General features: G+C 41.2%; 1 protein-coding gene across 9 annotated transcripts in view; it reads right to left on the bottom strand.

Annotated features, from left to right (window-relative positions):
• Positions 1 to 21,921, bottom strand: part of SOX5 (SRY-box transcription factor 5) — an 897,493-nt gene that overhangs the window by 84,972 nt on the left and 790,600 nt on the right. For all 9 annotated transcript variants that reach the window (XM_060776580.2, XM_060776581.2, XM_067469306.1 and 6 more), the window contains one exon: positions 13,463 to 13,609. In XM_060776580.2, coding sequence (XP_060632563.2) covers positions 13,463 to 13,609 — 147 coding nt within the window. The remainder of the gene's footprint in view (positions 1 to 13,462; positions 13,610 to 21,921) is intronic.

Raw genomic sequence — 21,921 nt, 5'->3', positions numbered from 1 at the left:
AAAAGGGACAAAGTTACCAAGGAGATGTGAGCACAGTAAATAGGAGATCAGCTTTCAATGGTTCATTCTCTACACTGCAATACATTTGGGGATTGAAGGAAAATTTCACTTGGTGAAGCAGAATTCCTATACCTTCCTTTTGTCTCCATCACTACATTCTGTAGACTTGAAAAAGTTTGAGTTCAAATGATGACATACACTTCAAAATTCATGTTTTGAAATGATGTGTTTTTTTTTTAAAAAATGCAGTTAATTTCTAATAAGAAGAAATATTTCTTCTTTCATTCTGTCGACAATCCCAACCGCATTCACACTGGAGAACATTCAAATGTAGGAATCCTGACAATCAAATGTTTGCATGCAAAAATGCAGGTGGTGAAATTTGCTTCAAATGTTGATGGTTTGTACATTAATTCCAGCTCTTCAAAGAGTTAATATTTTTGGCAAGGGATAAACAACAACAATCCATTTCCTTCCATTTTGTTTCAGATTTCATGCTGCCCTACAGTTACACTTTTATGACCTAGTTAGGCATTTCTGGCCAGCTGGATGCCGCAACAATATTTGCTGTCCTAATGGCTATAAAATTGTAAGAGTTTGGCCTGCTGTCCAATATCTATCTGCAATAAAATGATATTCTTCCTCTGCTTGCTTTATGCCCAGTATTTCTGTTTTTCCTCTCCCTCAGACTGTGCCAAAACCAACCTCTGATTTCACTATCAAGAATGTCTACAGACACATAGAATCTAGACTACAACTATCTTTCTAATCTAAAAGTGGGTTGGATGACAACTCTTTCTGAGGAAAGGTAAGATATAAATAAACCTAAAGACTTTTTATACAGAGTGCTTCAGATAGCAGCCTCTGGCACTTCCAATTTAGAACTACACAAGGGAGCAAGACTCTGCTTCAGAACTTGAAGTGATGGCACTGGTCAGTCAAAACAATTCAGGACAGCCAATAGTCTTCCAGCAGATCTTACATAATAATCCAGTGAAGTAGTGATTGTGCTGTTGTTATGTGCCTTCAAGTCATTTCTGACTTTTTGGGCATAATTTGTTCAAAAGGGTTTGCCACTGCCTTTCTTTTAGGGCAGATTCAGACAGGCCTTTATCCCAGGAGAATCCGCTTTTTAAAAACATGGATTTTCCTTTACACACACCCCAGAAAGCACACACTTTCTGGGGTAGGTGTCCAGGTGCTCTCATGGGATTGGCCCATGAGAACATCTGTAGGCCCTACCCCCTCCACCAAAGCCACCAGAAAAGTAAAATAAACTTACCAAATTCCCCCCCCCCCCCTCATGCTCTCCTGTAGTGTTATTTCTACATGCCGGAAGAGCTGCTACAAGTGTGTATTGGAGGCCAGGTAAATTATTTTACTTCTTAAAGGGGTTTGGGGGTTTGGGGGAGGGGGATGGGTATTCCCACAGTTTTCTGGACTAATTTAGTCGGGAAAACTATGGAAATGTTGTGTGGACTGCAGTCCAGACACTGGAAATAGGGGCTTATCCCACGCCTTCCAAGAAGGCGTAGAATAAATCCACTATCCAATTAATTTGCTACAAAGCAGGGTTTTCCTGGTTTGTAGAGAATTAATTCAGGACTCTCCAGAACATTGTCTGGACAGCCTCTTCTTTATTGCTGGAGTTACCGCAATAAAGGTATTGTCTGGACGGACCTTTAGACTGAGAAACCGTGACTTGGGTTGTTGTAGGTTTTCAGGATATATGGCCATATTCTAGAAGCGTTCTAGAACATGGCCATACAGCTCGAAAAACCTACAACAACCCATGGATTTCGGCCATGAAAGCCTTCGACAATAAACCATGACTTGCTCAAGTTCCGTCAGTGGGAGCCCCCAGTGGTGCAATGGGTTAAACCTGTGTGCCCGCAGGACTGAAGACTGACAGAGCTTCAGTATTCTCATATCAAAAACACCCCCTCCCCCACAATTTGCTTTATCCACAATGTGTGCAATTTTGTAGCTCTATCATATTAGCTTTCATTCTTTTTATCCTAATCCTCCAAAATCCAAAGGAATGGGAAACCTCTTTTCTTCTCCATGATTTAGGACTCCATCTCGGAGCCCCCAGTATTGCAATGGATTCAACCTTTGTGCTGGCAGGACTTAAGACCAACAGGTCAGAGGTTCGAATCCGGGGAGAGTGCAGATGAGCTCCCTCTGTCAGCTGCAGCTCTGCATACAGGGACATGTGAGAAGTCCCCCACAATGATGGTAAAACATCTTGGCATTCCCTGGTCAACACCCTTGCAGACAGCCAATTCCCTCACACCAGAAGTGACTTGCAGTTTCTCAAGTCACTCTTGACACAGAAAAAAAAACCCCATGGGTTTCATGATTTTGAACCCTGCCTTCCACAATTATATTCCAATATTTAAACAATCACATCACAGTTGTTCTCCTGAGCAATATTTTGTGGAAAAGGAAATCACATAAACTCCTGTGCCTGGATCTTTGGTTATTTTGGAGTCACAGTTGCAACCTTTGGACCCCACTGGGCCACAATCACCTTCAAAATCTAAACTGTTATCCCTAAAAAGAAACTTCTTGAGCATTTTAAAGTACTATCCTATCCAGAAGATCCTCTTTGCCAAAATAATAATTCTCCGCTGTAAATATTTTTTCCTTTCTCTGATTTATAATGCCCAAACTCTTTTAGTCTAAAACCTTTTCTATCTCTAGAGGAAAGACTGGCCTCTCTCTGGCTATCCACAGTTCAGTTTGTTGATCAGGGAAGTTGAGATAATGAGAGCACAAATTCCCCACTCGGTTTAAGGATAATTTCAAAGCAACATTGGAGAGGCTATTGAACTCAACGGAGAATGATACTTCCTAGGTCCAGCTGGTTATTCTTGTTTATTGCTTGCTTGAATCACAATTTCTTTTCTTTTTTGCAACTCCCAGGTGTTTCTGCTGAGCAAATAGTAACATCGCTACCCAGGAGAAGCCGAAAAGAACAAAAAAATTGATTTGGACGATCTGTGTGCTGAAGCCATTGATGGGGATACAACTGTGACTTGGGCAAAAGGCTGGGGTCGTAATGAGGTTAAAAGGAAAGCAGCTGGGAATTGGTAGCTCTTGTTACATTGCACATTGAACGGGTCCTTATTTGGGAGAGGCTTTGGACAATGCACTGCACTTTGTCAAGTATCAAGAGATATTTAGCTAACATCACAACCAGCACTAAAAATTCATGGGAGTCCACAAACACCTCAAGTGAAGGAAACTACAAAGGGATACAGGTTGATATGCTGCAGGTGGGTAAATGCTGCCAATGTTTAGGTGAGATTAAAATATAAAGAAGGAAGATTCACATGGGGCAAGGCAACATGACTGTTAAGTTTTTTTGGTTTTTTTTTTTTGCTCTATGGCATGATTTGTGGCATGACTAAATGCTTATTGATATCAATAGAAAGCAACACACACCGAAAAAAAGTTTATTTGTTCCCACTAGTGCAGAGTAAATAACATTTGAATCTGTGAGTGCCAGTTGTCAGTGTGTTTGCAGATACAATTCAAGATGCCTTAAAATCCACTAAGAATGGGAAATGTAATGTTGGTGGGCAACTCAAGAACGGGAAACATAATGTTGGTGGACAGGAAAAGAGATTTAAAGATTGGCTTAAAGCCAACCTTAAAAACTGTGGTATAGACATGGATAACTGGGAAACCTTGGCCCTTGAGCACTCTAAATGGAGGTCAGCTGTGACCAGCAGTGCTGCAGAATTTGAAGAGGCATGAATGAAAGGGAAAAATGTGCCAAGAGGAAGGCACATCAAGCCAACCCTGACTAGGACCACCTTCCACCTGGAAACTGATGTCCTCACTGCAGGAGAACATGTGGATCAAGAATAGGGCTCCACAGCCACCTATGGACCCACCACCAAGACGCTACACTTGGAGGACCAACATCCTCGGGCTACGAGGGATTGCCTAAGCAAAATCCCATAAATCTGGAGATGATGAGGTATGCTACACAAGGACAGGATACTACCCAAATTTAATTATAATTGTAAGCAATGTAGATTTTTTGGGACAAGTATATTCTAAAATTATGTCAAGATTTCTTTCTTTTCTTTAAGTTGATAGAAACCACTATCCACTATGAGCAGATTTGTAATCATGCTTACTCTGGACATTTAGCCATATTGAAATCATTGGGCATTACTGCTGATTTAGTGAGCACAGGCCTGACATTTCATACATTGTGATCTATGGCCTGCCATGGGAAAGTGAGGTTGCATGGAGAAATACAGCAGGGAACTGAAAAGTGTTCACAACTAGAACATGTAGACAACTAGGACATGGAGCAATGGCTTCAAACTACAGGAAAGGAGATTCCACCTGAACATTAGGAAGAACTTCCTAACCATGAGAGCTGTTCAGCAGTGGAACTCTCTACCTTGAAGTGTGGTAGAGGTTCCTTCTTTGGAGGCTTTTAAACAGAGACTGGATGGCCATTTATTGGGGGGGCTTTGAACACAATTGTCCTGCTTCTTGGCAGGGGGTTGGACAGGATGGTCCACGAGGTTTCTTCCAACTCTATGATTCTATGATTGATCTGCTGTGCTTGATAACTTTGCCTGTCCTTCTTCTTTTGATGCTTAAATTGCAGTTCTAAATGCTCAATTGAAATTTTAAGTGATCTCAGTATTAAAAATTTGGAGACTATCAGAAACTTACATGTAGTTGGGCAGTATGCTTATTTGGAGGGCAATGTCCTCATTTTGCACTCTCTTTGTAGCTACACTCCTGGAAATACAGAGCTATCTGGCAACTCAACAGCTGTGAAGCAAGGTGAGGGAAGGTGAAACTGAATGCTGAGAGTCGTACCTGGAGGAAGAAGAACAAGCACAGCAGCAAGAGCAGCAGATGCCAAATGATGTTTCCCAGTCCAATGTTCAAATAACTGGTGAAGACCACTGATAAAGAGTTTGCCAACATGGAAACTGCCAAGGTCTTAAGAGCTTCCAATGATGTGCTCATGTCTTAAATAGATTTAAAGGATGATCTTTGGCAGATTCTTACCATTGCTTCTCTACAATTTTAGGGCCAGCATTTTTTATTCTGCTGCCAAAGCTGACTTTAAACAATCCTTGCAGAAAATGAAAGGAGGAGTAGCTCCTGAAGGGTTACTGTGCAGGTGAAAAACACCCCTCTCTTCTTTGTGAGATCCACTTGCTTACACCTTGTCCAAGAGAGGAGAAAAGCCTCTCAGTGGAGGCTTTTCTCCTCTCTTGGAAGAATTGGGTGTATTTTCCTCACACAGTGCCAGCCTAAGAATGGCTTGCAGATGGGAACTTAACAAAACAGTGCTTCTTGAAGGTTATTTGCACGATGGTAGAGAAACACTGAATACTTCCTGCATGGAAAGTTGGCTCCTCAACATTCTTCCATCTCAGCACACATACACACAGATTACAGCACCCAAAGACTTTACAACCCCAAAGTTTGGTGTTGGGTAGAGAAGGGCAAAAATCTGTGAGCTAATGTGCACTTTTTAAATTTATTTATTTACGATATTTATATCCCGCCTTTCTCAGCCATACGATGTCTCAAGGCGGGTTACATATCAGCACAATTTGATGTTGGGCATTCATAAAAATGCCATTAAAACTATCAACATTACAACATAAAACATAAATACAAACCATTAAAGCATATAATCATTGGTGTCATCCTATTAAAAACGTTATCCAGTAACATCATCTGGCCACTCCATGCTCATCATTCATAGTTCCGTGTTATCTATTCTGCTGCATTCTTAAAAGCTTGCTCAAAGCTTTACTTTTTTTCAGAAAGTCAGGAGGGAGCAGGCTGATCTAATATCCCTGGGGAGGGAGTTCAATAGCCAAATATGCAAGAGCCCTCACTGCACACGTTATACTTCATGCATGGCTGTTTTCTTCTTGGGACCTCATCACATTGACAATTTCAACATCCTAGGATGCTTCCAGGACACTGGGAGGACAGAGCCAACACATAGCTACTTCCAGCAGGGCTCCATCCTCCCAGCATCCTGGAAGTGTCCTAGGACACTGCTCAGAGTACAAGGGAAGCTTCCCATGTTCTCACTGACAACAACAGGGCCATCATGGAGATAAGACAGGCAGCAAGGGTGGGGAAAGTGCCAATGTGGGTGATGTGGGGGACGGTTTCCCCTGCTGCCCACTGGATTTGCCATGCTGCCTGGCAAATCCCCTTGCTATCGCCCACTTTTTGGACCTCAATGTGATGAGGTCCTTGGCCTGTGAAGGAGAGAATCCCCTTGAAGATCTTCTCATTCTCAAGGAAAAGAAAATACTTGCTATCTTAAAATGTTGTGATATATTTCCTGAGGTTATTAAAAATCACGATAAGCAGTTTTTATAGAGTGCAAAATTGGGGATAGGAAACTGTCAAACCAACACTTTGTAAATCACCACCACAGCTTTTTTTTTTTTTGCTGAAAGGTGGGTTATAAATGCTCTAAACAACTACTACTAATACTCCTACTTCTTCATGATTATACTGCATGACCAGATGGGATGTAATATCATTTGGTTCACATAATCATGATACTACCACATGCTCTGTTGTGAGTATAGTAAAAACTTCTTATCTGTGGAGAATACGTTCCAAGACCTGTTGCAATTACCTGAAACCATTGCTGGTAGCAAACCCTATATTTTGGGTGAATAGTTGATTAGTTGATTATTTAAATGTAACCCACTATGTTTAAGTAATCAACCATGGTCCAAAAATACAAGATCCAGGACAAGCTTGGAGTAGGAAGAAACACTGTGATTCTTTTCTGGCAGGGATGAGTCTCCATTCCCCTGGCTTGATGTCAATCAAATCCCAAATTTCCCTCTTGTCACTTTCTCATACACTTTTACAGATAGTTGAAAGGAAGAAGTCAACTTCCAACCCAAGTATATCATAGGATCATGATGGAGGACCAAGATAAGCTAATTTACTCCTGTGTATCCAGGAGTAAATTATTTTTCTATTATCAGGAGTGACTTGAGAAACTGCAAGTCACTTCTGATGTGATAAACTTATTGGTCTGCAAGGATGTTGCCTAGGGGATGCCTGGATGTTTTTGATGTTTTACCATTCTTGTGGGAGGCTTCTCTCATGTTCCCGCATGGGGAGTTGGAGCTGACAGAGGGAGCTCATCCACACTCTCCCCAGCTTCTAAGCTCTCACTCATCAGTCTTCAGTTCTGCCAGCACACGGGTTTAACCCATTGCACCACCAGGGGCTCACCAGGAGTAAGTAAAACCACAGAAAGTGGTCCCATCGACAAGGGTAGCTCACTGTATTTGTGCTCTGTTTTTGGGAGCTTAGAATCCTTCTACAGACATATAAACCCAATTTTCCTAGTTTCCAACAGACCTCACAACCTCAGAGGATGCTTGCCAAAGATGCAAGTGAAACGTCAGGAGAGAATGTTTCTAGAACATGGCCATACAGCCCAAAAAACCTACAACAACCCAGTGATTCCGGCCATGAAAGCCTTCGACAAAGCCCACAGAAGTGTTCTCCCTATGAACCTCTAGGTGCTCCAGCAAACGTATATGGCAGAAGTTCATCACCGAGTTTGATTGAGGACCTAGAGATTCCTAATGAAATCCTCAGGCAATCAAATTCACAAAAGCAGAACCCACAAATGTGAAAGGCCAACTGTAATTCTCAAAACATAACTATAACTTTTAACGATTAGAAGGTAACTAATTCTTTTTAATTGAAACTTTCAAGCACCTGTGTATTCATGTCCTACACACACAAAGCAAGAGAACAATTGCTGCTAAATCCTTTTCTTCTCTCAGCACCTGCCCAACTATAACCAGCTTTCTTCTGGCCCATTTTAGAAGAGTTATTTTAATTACCTTCCAAGAACTCTCCAAAAGGTTCTTTAAAGATCACAATGGATTAGAAATATGTGTGTGACTGTGTTTGAGTTCAAAGCTCGAGACAACACTCACCCAACTCCACAGGCAGATCAGGCGACCTTTTCCTCCAATTTGGTGTCCCCTGCACCTCTCCCCCTTTCCCCCTTTCTCCCCCTCTGCCCCTTTCCATCTCTGTGTATTGTGGAGGACAGACAAAGTGATATGTCTGTCATACGCCATTACCATTAGAACAGAATCTTGTTCTTTTATTACAACTGAACTCTGCCGGATTTCTCAGCAGGAATGCTAAGTGAAATCAATGTCTTGGATTTCCAGCTTGAGCTTGGAGGTCACAGCCACTCTATCATTTCTCAGCATTATCCGTTCCCTTCACCCCCTCCTTTCCTCTCTCTTGAAGCCTCCAACTGGCACACAGCAGATTGAAAACAGCATGATTCAGAGGGATCATGCTGCACAATTTTACAGCCTTTTGGAGGGCCCTTCATTCACACACACACATACACACATGCATACACTTTCCCTTGGGACCCCCCTTTTTTCAGTTTGTGGATAAATTCTGTTTGTCTGCTTTGACTGAACTGGAAGCCAAAGGAACAGAAACCCCGAAGAAAGGTTCTTCAAATGTGGAGGAAAGTAGAGAAGGAAGGAAAATTACTAACCAATTTTGGTAGATATTGGTGGGATTTTTCTTCTCCTTTCCTGATAGATAGGCTCTTGAATTTCAATTCATACTACAGAGCAAATATTGCACCATTAAATTTACATTCTGTTAATTTTATAACAGGTGCAGTGGTGCAGTGGGTTAAACTGCTAAGCTGCTGAACTTACTGACCGAAAGGTCACCAGTTCAAATCCGGGGAGTGCGGTGAGCTCCCGCTGTTAGCCCCAGCTTCTGCCAATCTAGAAGTGAGTAGATACCGCTCTGAAAAGGTATTGCTCCGGTGGGAAGGTAATGGCACTCCATGCAGTCATGCCAGTCGCATGATCTTGAAGGTGTCTGTGGACCACACCGGCTCTTTCGCTTGGAGATGAGCACCAACCTCCAGAATTGGACACAACTAGACTTAATGTCAGGGGAAGACCTTTATCTTTACTTAATTTTATAATCAGAATCAAAACTAGACATGAGGTTTGTCACATAGTTACCCCTCAAAACATTTTGAAAACCCTCAGAAATTAATGTTAGGGGAAGCAAGAGAATCAGAGGCATAGTGTGCTGATATGCCCGATCTTCCTTACTGGCTTTAAAAATATGTGTTCTATTGACAACTGTATGACAAGACTCATGTCAATTTGACACTAGCCTTTGGAACACTGCAGCAGAAAAACTTAATTGAGAAACCCCTAAAGATCCCAACATCTCACACCAAAACACACTGCAAGTCCCTGAAGTGTGAAAATGCAAAAAACGAAAAAACCCAAACACACACACACAAGCATCCCAGAACCCTGTACTACTACGTTTTCATTTGCAATCTTTCTCAAAAAGGTGACAGAAAGTGAGAAATATTGGTAATGCCCCATAAAGTGATATTAGATGTATTCTGGAATAACTATCAATTGGTCCCTAGAAGGTTCAAAATGTTTTTGTTTACTTATGCAAAACTCAACTGATCTGGTTGTTTCATTTCACAGGTGGATATCTTAGTTTTGATTTAAATATTTTGAATTACTGGAATATGTTAAATTGCTCAGATTCTGTTGAATATTTGACCACAAACAAGGAAATAATAATAAATAAATTTTGCTCACAGGATAAGGAGTGAATTCCTGCAAGTAAACCTCCCTCTTCTGAGAAATGTGAATCATTTGAAGCTTGCGATGTTAGGATGGAAAACTTATATTAGTAAATAAATCACGAAACATTCTGAAAGGATATTGGATGCTTCTCAACAAAGGACGGACAAAATAATAAAAAATAATTAGAGAAAGTCAAAAATGGATTTCCCAATTGGCGGGAAACCTTGACTAGAGGAATCCTGTGTTGACAGAATTTTCACAATTCAGAATCTACTTTATTATTATTAACTTTATTTATACCCCACCTTTCTCCCTGTGAGGACTCAAGGTGGAAACAATCCCACAAAATATTCACTTATGGGGATTTTGCATAGAAGATAAAGTTTCTGCACAGGATTTTTTTCTGCACTGAATAGAAAGGGTTGGTTGATGCTTGGAAAATGCTGTTTCTGCACAAAAAATGTGCAAATTTTGCACATAATAAGTTCTGAATTGCAGTCTCAAATATGTCCATGCAGTTGGAAAAAACGGCTAGAATGAATAATTACTTATTTCAAGTAATCAATTAACAGTAGCTTTCTCTATGGTTTAATTTCACTTGGCATTCCTTACTTAATTAAATTCCCTGAATCTAAATGAATGTTAGCATTCAGTAGTATGTCAACAGATCTATTCTAGCTAGGATTAACCATTGGATTGAGGCCTACAAACCAAGTAAGACCACAAGGAGAGCTTTGGGATAGATGTCTATCAATATCATTAGTAGCAACACTTGACACTAGAGGTGCAACATGCACCTTCATAACAAGAACAAGCCCTATGAGGAGCGGCTTAAGGAGCTGGGCAGGTTTAGTCTGAAGAAGAGAAGACTGAGAGGAGATATGATAGCCATGCATAAACGTGTGAGAGGAAGCCACAGGAAGGAGGGAGCAAGCTTGTTTTCTGCTTCCCTGGAGACTAGGACACGAAACAATGGCTTCAAATTACAAGAGAGGAGATTCCATCTGAACATGAGGAAGAACTTCCTGACTGTGAGAGCCGTTCAGCAGTGGAACTCTCTGCCCCGGAGTGTGGAGGCTCCTTCTTTGGAAGCTTTTAAACAGAGGCTGGATGGCCATCTGTCCGTGGTGATTTGAATGCAATATTCCTGTTTCTTGGCAGGGGGTTGGACTGGATGGCCCATGAGGCCTCTTCCAACTCTTTGATTCTATGATTCTATGATTCTATGTAGTGCAGATTGGTATTATCAACATCCTTGGCTAATCAAAGTATATTGAGAAAAATCAAGAATATGTCCCTCCCCAAACTACTGTCAGTCATCTCATTCTTAAGAAAAATCTACCTGGCACACTACAGACAGGGGATACAAGCAAAGCATAGCTATCACTGTATACAGAACAGTTAACCCTGGCACTATGTCCACTTTATATTTGACAGTGCTGACAACTCTGAATGCTGTTAATTGTAATTAACAGCATTGTTTCCTGCTGCCCTGGAGGCTAGGGCATGGAGCAATGGCTTCATACTACAGGAAAGGAGATTCCACCTGAATATGAGGAAGGACTTCCTAACTGTGAGAGCTGTTCAGCAGTGGAACTCCCTTCCCTGGACTGTAGTGGAGGCTCCTTCTTTGGAGGCTTTTAAACAGAGCTGGATGGTCATCTGTTGGGGGTGCTTTGTATGTGATTTTCCTGCTTCTTGGTAGGGGGTTGGACTGGATGGCCCACGAGGTCTCTTCCACTCTATGATTCTATGACATACAAATACGATGTGTTTTTTTTTTAAAAAAAGAGATAACCACAATGATGCAAAACAAGGAAATCATGGTTAGTTTTACAGGTGAGCGCCCCTTATCCAGAATTCCAAAGTTGGAAATACTCCAGAATTGTCTACCTGGGTGGTTGAGATAGTGACACCTTTGGTTCCTGATGCTAGAGTAGACACATACATTGCTTTATGTTTTAAAAAAACATTTTAAATATTGCATAACAAATTACCTTTAGGTTTGGTGTAGAAGGTGTATTTGAAACATAAATGACTTTTATGTTTTGACTTGGGTCCCAATTTCAAGATATCACATTATATATATACAAGTATATGCAAATACTGATTTTTCAAAATCTGAAGGGGGGAAATCCAAAAATTTGAGATAAGAGATATTCAATCTGTAATGAGTTTAAGTTACTGGAGTGTAGATTGTGATTGAATACTAAGGCCAACTTGCTAATCATAACTGCAGTTTAACAAAGGAATCTGTTCTGTCTGTTGTTGAAAGTCTTCCAGCAAAAGCTAGATAGCCATCTCTTGAAGATTCCCACATTCTAGATGTCTTCAAAAGAGCAGATAATTGGACCAGATAATCATATGGCCAATATCAAATTATCAATATCCGCTGGATGATGGAGAAAGGCAGGGTGTTTCAGAAAAAACATCTATTTATGTTTTTTTGACTATTCTAAAGCCTTTGACTGTGTGGATCATAATACACTGTGGTAAGTTCTTTGTGGGGGGATACCAAACCACCTTGTCTGTCTCATGAGGAATTTGTATAATGACCAAGTAGCAACAGTAAGAACAGACCATGGAACAACAGACTGGTTCAAGATTGGGAAAGAAGTGTGGCAGTGCTGTATACTCTTCACCGACCTATTCAACTTGTATGCAGAACGCATCATGTGACGTACAGGGCTTGATGAATCCAAGGCTGGAGTTAAAATTGCTGGAAGAAACATTAACAACCTTAGATATGCAGATGATACCACGTTGATGGCTGAAAGTGAGAAGGAGCTGAGGAGCTTTCTAAGCAAGGTGAAAGAAAAAAGTGTAAAAGCTGGGTTGCAATTAAACACCACAAAGACCAAGATGATGGTAACCAGACTGATTGATAACTGGAAAACAGAGGGAAAAAACATAGAGGCAGTGACAGACTTTGTATTTTTAGGTGCAAAGAGTACTACAGATGCAGACTGCAGCCAAGAAATCAGAAGACGTTTGCTTCTTGGGAGGAGAGTAATGACCAATCTCAAAATAGTGAAGAGTAGAGACATCACACTGGCAACAAGATCCGCATAGTTAAAGCAATGGTATTCCCCATAGTCACCTATGGATGTGAGAGTTGGACCATAAGGAAGGCTGAGTGAAGGAAGTTAGATGCTTTTGAATTGTGGTGTTGGAGGAAAATTATGAAAGTGCCTTGGACCGCAAGAAGATCAAACCAGTCCATACACCAGGAGATAAATCCCGACTGCTCACTGGAGGGAAGGATATTAGAGGCAAAGATGAAGTACTTTGGCCATATAATGAGAAGACAGGAGAGCTAGGAGAAGATAATGATGCTGGGGAAAATGGAAGGAAAAAGGAAGAGGGGATGACTAAGGGCAAGGTGGATGGATGGTATCCTTGTAGTGACTAGCTTGACCTTGAAGGAGCTGGGGGTGGCCATGGTCGACAGGGAGCTCTGGCTTGGGCTAGTCCATGAAGTCACGAAGAGTCGGAAGCGACTGAACGAATAAACAACAAAAAACCAAAAAAATCATATGATTCAATGTAATCCATATATAAATCTGCATTGATATTTGCATATATAGAAGGATAGGCAACTAGATAGCAGATTAATGTTTCTTTATAATAATTGCTGTTACACTAATAAGCAACATATAGAACGAATGTCCAAAGTGCTTACGATCATCCTTTATTAGTTGCAGCCTGAAGGATGCTGCAATCACATGTAATGCATGTGGAAATAAACTTAATGAGCAATGCGTATGAAAAGGCCTGGCAGACAGATTGTAAAGTAGTACCTTGCTTTTGGGCGGAGGGCTGGTTGTGCTCTTGTCAGTATGGATGCTGGTAGGTGATACTGCTGCTCCGAGGTTGCTTTGGGGAATGCCGGGTATTTTTCCACCTGGGGATACTTGCATTGCAGCAAGCTGGGCAGCATACAACTGCTGTAAAAAGAACAACAACAACAAAAAAGACAGCAATGAGTCAAAGCAGGGATGGGGAGCTCATCAGGTAGGAAACAGTGAACCAATATTAATTAGAGAAGCCCCTCTTACTCATCTAACATTAGTTCACTTGAGAGTTTTTAACAGGAGTTGCTATGGTAGCTCATTTCAGCAAAACAATGAAGGGACATCTTTAAGGCCAGCAGGTTTGTTTTAGCATGAGCTTTAATGGATTGCAATCCACTTCCTTAGTTGCATGGAGTACTATGTTTTTTTAAAAATAGATTGTGTTAAGGGTTGGATTGTCATTAAGCATTTACATCAATGTCTATTAACAAAAAAATTCAACTCTTTCCTTAAACAGTTTTCTTTTTGCACTACTTTTAGCAATTATGAAAATACATAGAATACTCCATGTGTAGTTTTCCTGTTTGGCTAACATTTTTTCCAGAAATAAAAAGACTTTCTGCAAACCTCTGTATTTTTGACTGAGAAGTATGTTTCTACATAGGAAAAGTATGTTACCATCATACAAATTTAGTTCACATCCCAGCTTATTAACTATAAGGACATAGGAAGCCCCTCACTAGTAGATAACCAAATGCAAGAACCAATAACAATCAGCAAAAAAAGAAAAGAAAGGAAAGCCCAACAGGATTAGAATATAACAGGGATAGAAATTAGGAATGAGAAGAATGCTTAAACACTAAGAAGTGAGGATGAAAAGGGTTTAAGAGAAGTGATGCATGTACAAATGGCATTATATGAATCTATACTGGCTTGTGTAGTGTAGATGGGGCCTATATAGCTCTGAAGCATTCGATGGCTTCAAACTACAAGAAAGGAGATTCCATCTGAACATGAGGAAGAACTTCCTGACTGTGAGAGCTGTTCAGCAGTGGAACTCTCCGGGGAGTGTGGTAGAGGCTCCTTCTTTGGAAGCTTTTAAACAGAAGCTGGATGGCCATCTGTTGGGGATGCTTTGGATGCAATTTTCCTGCTTCTTGGCAGGGGATTGGATTGTATGGCCCATGAGGTTCCCTTCCAACTCTATGATTCTATGATTCTAGACTATAGCTCCCATAATACCAATAAGGAATCCAATAAGGAATCTATAGTCCCAAAAAAGCAACTTTTCTGAGTTGTTGTAGGTTTATTCGGGCTATATGGCCATGTTCTAGAGGCATTCTCTCCTGACGTTTCGCCTGCATCTATGGCAAGCATCCTCAGAAGTAGTGAGACCTCACTACCTCTGAGGATGCTTGCCATAGATGCAGGCGAAATGTCAGGAGAGAATGCCTCTAGAACATGTCCATATAGCCCGAATAAACCTAAAATAACCCAGTGTTTCTGGCCATGAAAGCCTTCGACAACACAACTTTTCTGAGCTTTGGATGTTAAAAGCAATTACTATGGCTGAGTCCGTTTCCTATAAGAACCCAAACATGTTGGAGAAAAACAGCAGCAATGCTTTTACTATCTCCCTGATATTTGGTGCACTTGTAGGTCAAGGCAATGGATAAGCTGTACAGCTGTAAAGCAGCTGACAATGAAAGTACGGAGGTATGGAATATGTATCAGCAATGTGCATTTGACCATTATTTCAAGGATAAGAAAATCAACAAAATTATACATCTTTGCTGAAGATGCTTTCCATTGTAATGCTAAGTATAACCAGACTGGATATTATAACAAACAGAGCAAGGACAAACATGCGACACTACCGTGACCAACGTTATGATCAGGCATTGTTGTTATTGGGTGATCTTCTTTTAACATTGACTGTTTACATTAGCAGAGCAATGAAGGTTGGAGGGCACCAGACGGTGGAATGCTAAACAAAGCATGTGATCTCCGAGGATGAGTTTGGAACAGCATTTCAAGGTGATCGGGCAAAAGGGGGAAAGCTTAGAAGTTCCAAAGTAGCTTTCAAAGATGCAAAGAGATATTATGCATGTGTGTTTATACATCTAACTCACTCTCCTTCCTCAGCTAATTCAAGGAGCCTGACACTAATGTTGGATAGCATCATCTTTTGTTCAAGATGACCTTGATTCAGGGCCCTTCCACACTGTCCCTATATCCCAGGTCATTGTAGTTATTTGCCCCACTGCTCCGTTGCCACCATTTTGAGGCAAGGTACTGACACTGTAGCACATGATCCTCAAATATCTGGTGATAGTGGAGAACTATCAGATCCTATGGAGGGATACAAGATTTTGTAGGTCCGATCATTTACTCTGGGTAACTTTTTCCTGTAGAGTTATCTAGTATTCCAGGTTGAGAGAGTTGGCTTCATCGTGACATTTATATTGCACAATTCACTCATACCTGTCCCCATTCAGTACCCTATTTCCCAGTCTGTTACCCTAAATATTGCACTTCCATTGACTGGAACAATAGCAAATTGGCTGTGCAGAGAAAAAGTAGTTACCACCTATCCCAGCAATCTGATGAGGCATGATGCGAGTTTATTTATTTATTTATTTATTTACCATATTTGTATACTGCCCTTCTCTGCCCGAAGGCGACTCAGGGCGGTTCACAGTTGGCAACATTTGATGCCCCAACTAATAAACAATCATAAAATACTGTTAAAAACATTTGTATAAAATATAAATTATAAAAACCATACAAAGCCATAGTGTATTATTGTGAGCCTCATTATTGTGAGCGTCTCCTTGTTAAAATCGTTATTCAATTGCATTGTCAGGTCGTTCCATGATTTTGTATAATTATGCTGGATTAGCAAAAACCTGCTCAAAAAGCCAGGTTTTAACCTTTCTTCAAAAAGTCAGGAGGGAGGGGCCGCTCTTATATCCCTGGGAAGGGTGTTCCACAGTCAAGGGGCCACCATTGAGAAGGCCCTGTCTCTTGTCCCCGCCAAACACATCTGTGAGAAAGGCAGGACCGAGAGAAGGGCCTCCCCAGATGATCTTAGTGTCCTAGATGGTTCATAAGAAGAGATACATTTGGATAGGTAAGCTGGCCCGTTCAAGAGTCCCTGGGTGAATATAGGTTCCTTGTCCCCAATATATTCTCCATTTTGACTTACTCCATCAGTGGCATACACACCTGAAACATGCCATTTCATAGGTATTAGCATGAAATGTGGGGCAAGTGAATCCAGTTCAACAACCTGGGTGTCCTATTGCCAAGACACTGCCTCCACAATTGAAGCATACACACTAGAGACAAAAATAAAACCATTCTGCTCGATATAACTTCAAATATTTTGGCAAGTGAGCCACATGTCTGGCTTTTACCACACACAAATCTGGCAACTGGCCCAGAGGTAACGCACAAGGCAGGCAGGAGTTTTTGTTTGTTGTTTTGTCAAATTTGGTCCAGTGGCAATGCAAGCGCCATGGCCTAGGGCCATCCTTGGATGAAGTAGCCCCATGACGTGCAACATTACATGGACAGAATTGCCTGGGTTTTGTTCCCCTCTTGTTTAGTCAATGACATTCTTCTTACAGACCTGCCATGCCTTGTAACAGAGAATGAAATGTACAATATGCAGGATGGGGTGCAGCATGTTAATATTTTTAGACAAGATTGAACTTTGACATTATTGAATCTGTCTGTTCAGATTTAATCATTGCAGGGCAGGACAACGTTTGGCTCAAGACCAGGAGAAAGGACACTGGAATGACCGCATGCTGTGCATCAAGATGGTTAAACTGACAACATTTAGAGAATGAAAAGTTATGGCACCCTCAAGCAATCAAACAAAGGACTGTGTCTATTCAAAGGTCTCTAACGGAGCACTCCAAAATTTGGATTAATTTTATGCTCTAGGGATGCTGCCAACAGTATCTATGGCAGAGCAGTGCAGTGAAACAGTCTATTTTGCCATCTTCTTGCAAGTGTACATTCTCTATGTCTTTGATGCCTTTCCTAGCAGGGAAGGCAGAACTTGGGGTATTTAAATAATTGGCTCTGGAGCCAATTAAATTTGTGTCATTTATTTCATGTGACTAGTGAATGAAGTAGGGGGAGAAAAGGCATGATAATTCCATAATGTTTAGGACATACTGCTTATACATGTGGGAAAAGCAACTGATAAGCCAAGACATCACAGGGTTTTCATAGTTTGCTCTGACTCTTAGAAGATTAGGACCTAGATTACACATTCACTGTAGGGATGTGATCCCACGGATCACACCAAACTCTGAGCTCAGTGCCCAGATTTCTATTCTCCCATAGTCACTTGTGTTTAGGTTTGCTCAAAGCATGCCACTTGTTGCTAAAGGCTGAAGTTATGCCAGAAATTACAATAAACATATTGTATGGATCTACACAGTATCAGTAGGAATCTGATAATAGGCATTTCTTTTCCCTTATATCTGTACTATCCACCTAAACCACTTACAAGCATATTTTCCCCATTGCTGTTGGAAAAACATTTTCATGGCAACATTTTGGATACACTGTATGGTACAATCCCTGTGTCCATGGGACCATTACCATGGTTTCATTTACTCATGCCTGAGAAAAGTACTTTCTAAGTACTCTGGATGATTTGATAGCATGCTTCTAAAGGAAGTTGATCATAGAGTCATTTGCTTTGGTTAGACCACACCTGGAATATTGTGTCCAATTCTGGGCACCACAATTGGAGAGAGATATTGCCAAGCTGGAATGTGTCCAGAGGAGGGCGACTAAAATGATCAAGGGTCTGGAGAACAAGCCCTATGAGGAGCGGCTTAAGGAGCTGGGCATGTTTAGCCTGAAGAAGAGAAGGCTGAGAGGAGATAAGATAGCCATGTATAAATATGTGAGAGGAAGCCACAGGGAGGAGGGAGCAGGCTTGTTTTCTGCTTCCCTGGAGACTAGGACATGAAACAATGGCTTCAAACTACAAGAAAGGAGATTCCATCTGAAAATGAGGAAGAACTTCCTGACTGTGAGAGCCATTCAGCAGTGGAACTCTCTGCCCCGGAGTGTGGTGGAGGCTCCTTCTTTGGAAGCTTTTAAACAGAGGCTGGATGGCCATCTGTCAGGGGTGATTTGAATGCAATATTCCTGCTTCTTGGCAGGATGGGGTTGGACTGGATGGCCCATGAGGTCTCTTCCAACTCTTTGATTCTATGATTCTATGATTCATGCTGAAGGACCTAGTGTTGGCTGTAGAGATATCTTCTCTAGGCATTTCTTAGGTCTTTCGGCATAATAGTAATAATAATAACAATCATCATCATCATCATCATCATCATCATCATCTTTATTTATACCCCGCCACCATCTCCCTATAGCATAACTCTGCTATGCCTTCCCCAGTTGTTCATTTAACAAGATTTGGTACTACTTGCAGTTTCAAGTATCCACTTGAGGTCCTGAAAAAATAGCACAGATGCAGAGGTTTGACTGCATGTATTCTTTCAATGGAGGAGATATTACTTCTTTAGAAGTATACAATCTTTCTGACGACCACACTGCTCAGGTTTATGGATAACATGATGGAATACAAAAGGAAAATGGGATTTGTGTCTGAATTGTAGCTCATGAATCAATTGATGTGGAATATATATTTTAGCTTGGAAAGAACATAAAAAGGTGAACAGAAGGTTGCCATGATCAACAAGTATGGACACAACCCAATTTAAAATAGCAAAAATTCTAGAAACCCAAATCTATTTCTGTGTTTTGCACCCTTCCCCGAAATAGCAGTCCCCCTAATTTTCTGAAAGGTGAATAGGAATGATATTGTGTTACTTCTGGTCTTGCAGAATGGTATCTTCAATGGGTCTCTGAAGTCCCTCCATACACATGAGTTCAGGGAAAGGGTGATGGCACCAGTGAATCAGACTCAATACTGTTGTTCAGACTACCTCAAAGTCCCAAGACTCTCTAGAGTTTCCAAAAAATGCCATAGTATCCTCCAGCTTACCAAAAAGGTGGGCAAAGTCATTTTGGACTGAAAAAAAAAAATGTAATAGTCACTGGTAGTCACTACACATCACAGAGACAGCCAGTAGTCCATTCATAGTAAATATGGGGTTTTGGGCTTACATAGACAAGCCCCAAGTTTGAGACTTAAGTATAGAGTAAACAGGCTAAATCCATTCATCTGACAGAGTAAACTAAGTCTCCAAATGCTTCTTTCTTCAGTTCTACAACTTCTTTCTTCAGTTAGTCTCAGAGGTGCTAGACAATTCCTTTGCCTACTATTCCAGATAAACATGGCTATGTCATTGGATTCTGTATTGTTGAAGGCTTTCATGGTTGGGATCACTGGGTCGTTGTAGGTTTTTCAGGCTGTATGGCCATGTTCTAGAAGCATTCTCTCCTGACGCTTCACCTGCATCTGTGGCAAGCATCTTCACAGGTTGTGAGGATGAGGATGCTCATCCTCACCTAATCCTCACAATCTTTCACCTCATCCTCACAACCTGTGAGGATGCATGCCACAGATGCAGGCGAAATGTCACAGATGCAGGCGAAACGTCAGGAGAGAATGGTTCTAGAACATGGCCATACAGCCCGAAAAACCTACAACAACTTTTTGGATTCTACTAGCATTAAAATGTTGATATTGTGTTTTTACGCCCTTAGAGAAACACTGTCTGTCCTCAACCCACAACTCAGATTATCTATCATCTTCACCTGCATATTAAATAGCAGTATTCTACTAAACTCTCGGCAGGATTGTGAAAGTGCTCTTGGCTCGATGGCACTGCAGTACATCAGAAGTTCAGCGGTGAGGTTAGACTGCCTTTGAAATCTTTCCCCTGGGGCATTGTTATTGTATGTTAACAATGCTCATTACAGCTTCAAGGCCATACTAAAAATGAATTCTTGTTCTGTTAATAAAGAAAATGAGAATGTGGCATAATAGCTATTTTAAAATTATTTGGGCGAAAACCATATTAGCTGTTTTAGCATTAAGTAGATGTATGTGTTTTGTGCCACAGCCATGTTATTAATATCACTTTAAGAGCCAATGGGTTTTTGTAGTTAGGAACAAAGAAAGAAATAAAATTAAATAAAAACATAGAAAGAGCAGTAATCGGAAATAAGTTATCTGAAGGTCTAAAAATTTTCCTGAGTGTACAGTCGCCTCCAACAGATACTGTGTTTGGAGCCACAGATGAACCCTCCAGAGTCCATGCACTTAATTATCTATAAATAATGTCAATGTTCACATTCTAATTCATAGACCCATCATTAAAAATGCACACATGATTGGACCTTGTTCGGATTTGCCAGTGTGCACCACAATTTTGCATAGTTTGGATTTGTTTACATCATTTGAATACAGATTTTACGAAACCAGCCTCACCCTGTATCAAATACATTCACATTTGGATGATTCTGTGCAGAAACCCAGTAGGCTAGTCACACCACCAGACATCCTTGTTCAACAAAAGAAATTACACCAGAAATCACACAGCTTGAAGACAATCATATTATAAGGGTCCAACATGAGATGGAAATACAGCTTGTAAGACAGCATCCTCATTTACGGCCCCACTCTGAGAACCACCGTTCAAACAAAAATTAGAAACTTTTTAGGGTTTCTGGTCCCATGATCGGAGCCCCCAGTGGCGCAGTGGATTAAAGCACTGAGCTGCTGAGCTTGTTGATCGAAAGGTTGCAGGTTCGATTTCGGGGAGCGGCATGAGCTTCCGCTGTCAGCCCTAGCTTCTGCCAACCTAGCAGTTTGAAAACATGCAGATGTGAGTAGATCAATAGGTACCGCTCCGGTGGGAAGGTAACGGCACTCCATGCAGTCATGCCGGCCACATGACCTTGGAGGTGTCTATGGACAATGCTGGCTCTTCGGCTTAGAAATGGAGATGAGCACCACACCCCAGAGTCAGACATGACTGGACTTAATGTCAGGGGACTACCTTTACCTTTACTAATCCCATGATCAGCAATCAATTCATGAAACCAGGAACAGGGAAACTCACAGTATGAAAACATCAAACCCTTCTACTTCATATAGCGTACATGAAATAATTGCGAGGGACTATTGTTTCCAACAGCCAAATATCTCTTGAAATGTTTCATTTTGACAGGAGAGCTGGTTCTCTCTCTCTCCCCGCCACTGCACTCCCCAATGGAAGAACACATACAGACTGCCAAACTTTTTAAACATTGGCCGGACTCCTGTGAGTGACTTATGCATAGGTACAGCCTACGTATTCATAAATCCCTTTTTGGATAGGGCACAGAGGGCTATTCTCTTTTCCGACTACTCCATCCAAAAACCTCCCACGCTCAGCAACCAAGATGGACTGGTGTTGCTATTTCTTACCAAAGGGAAGGGCAGGAAACTCAGACTACACATGCCTAGCTTCCCC

The sequence above is a fragment of the Anolis sagrei genome, chromosome 5, assembly GCF_037176765.1.
Source record: "Anolis sagrei isolate rAnoSag1 chromosome 5, rAnoSag1.mat, whole genome shotgun sequence".
Taxonomy (NCBI): Eukaryota; Metazoa; Chordata; class Lepidosauria; order Squamata; family Dactyloidae; genus Anolis; species Anolis sagrei.
The sequence above is the reverse complement of the archived record's forward strand: the minus strand, read 5'-3'. Positions and strand labels throughout refer to the sequence as shown.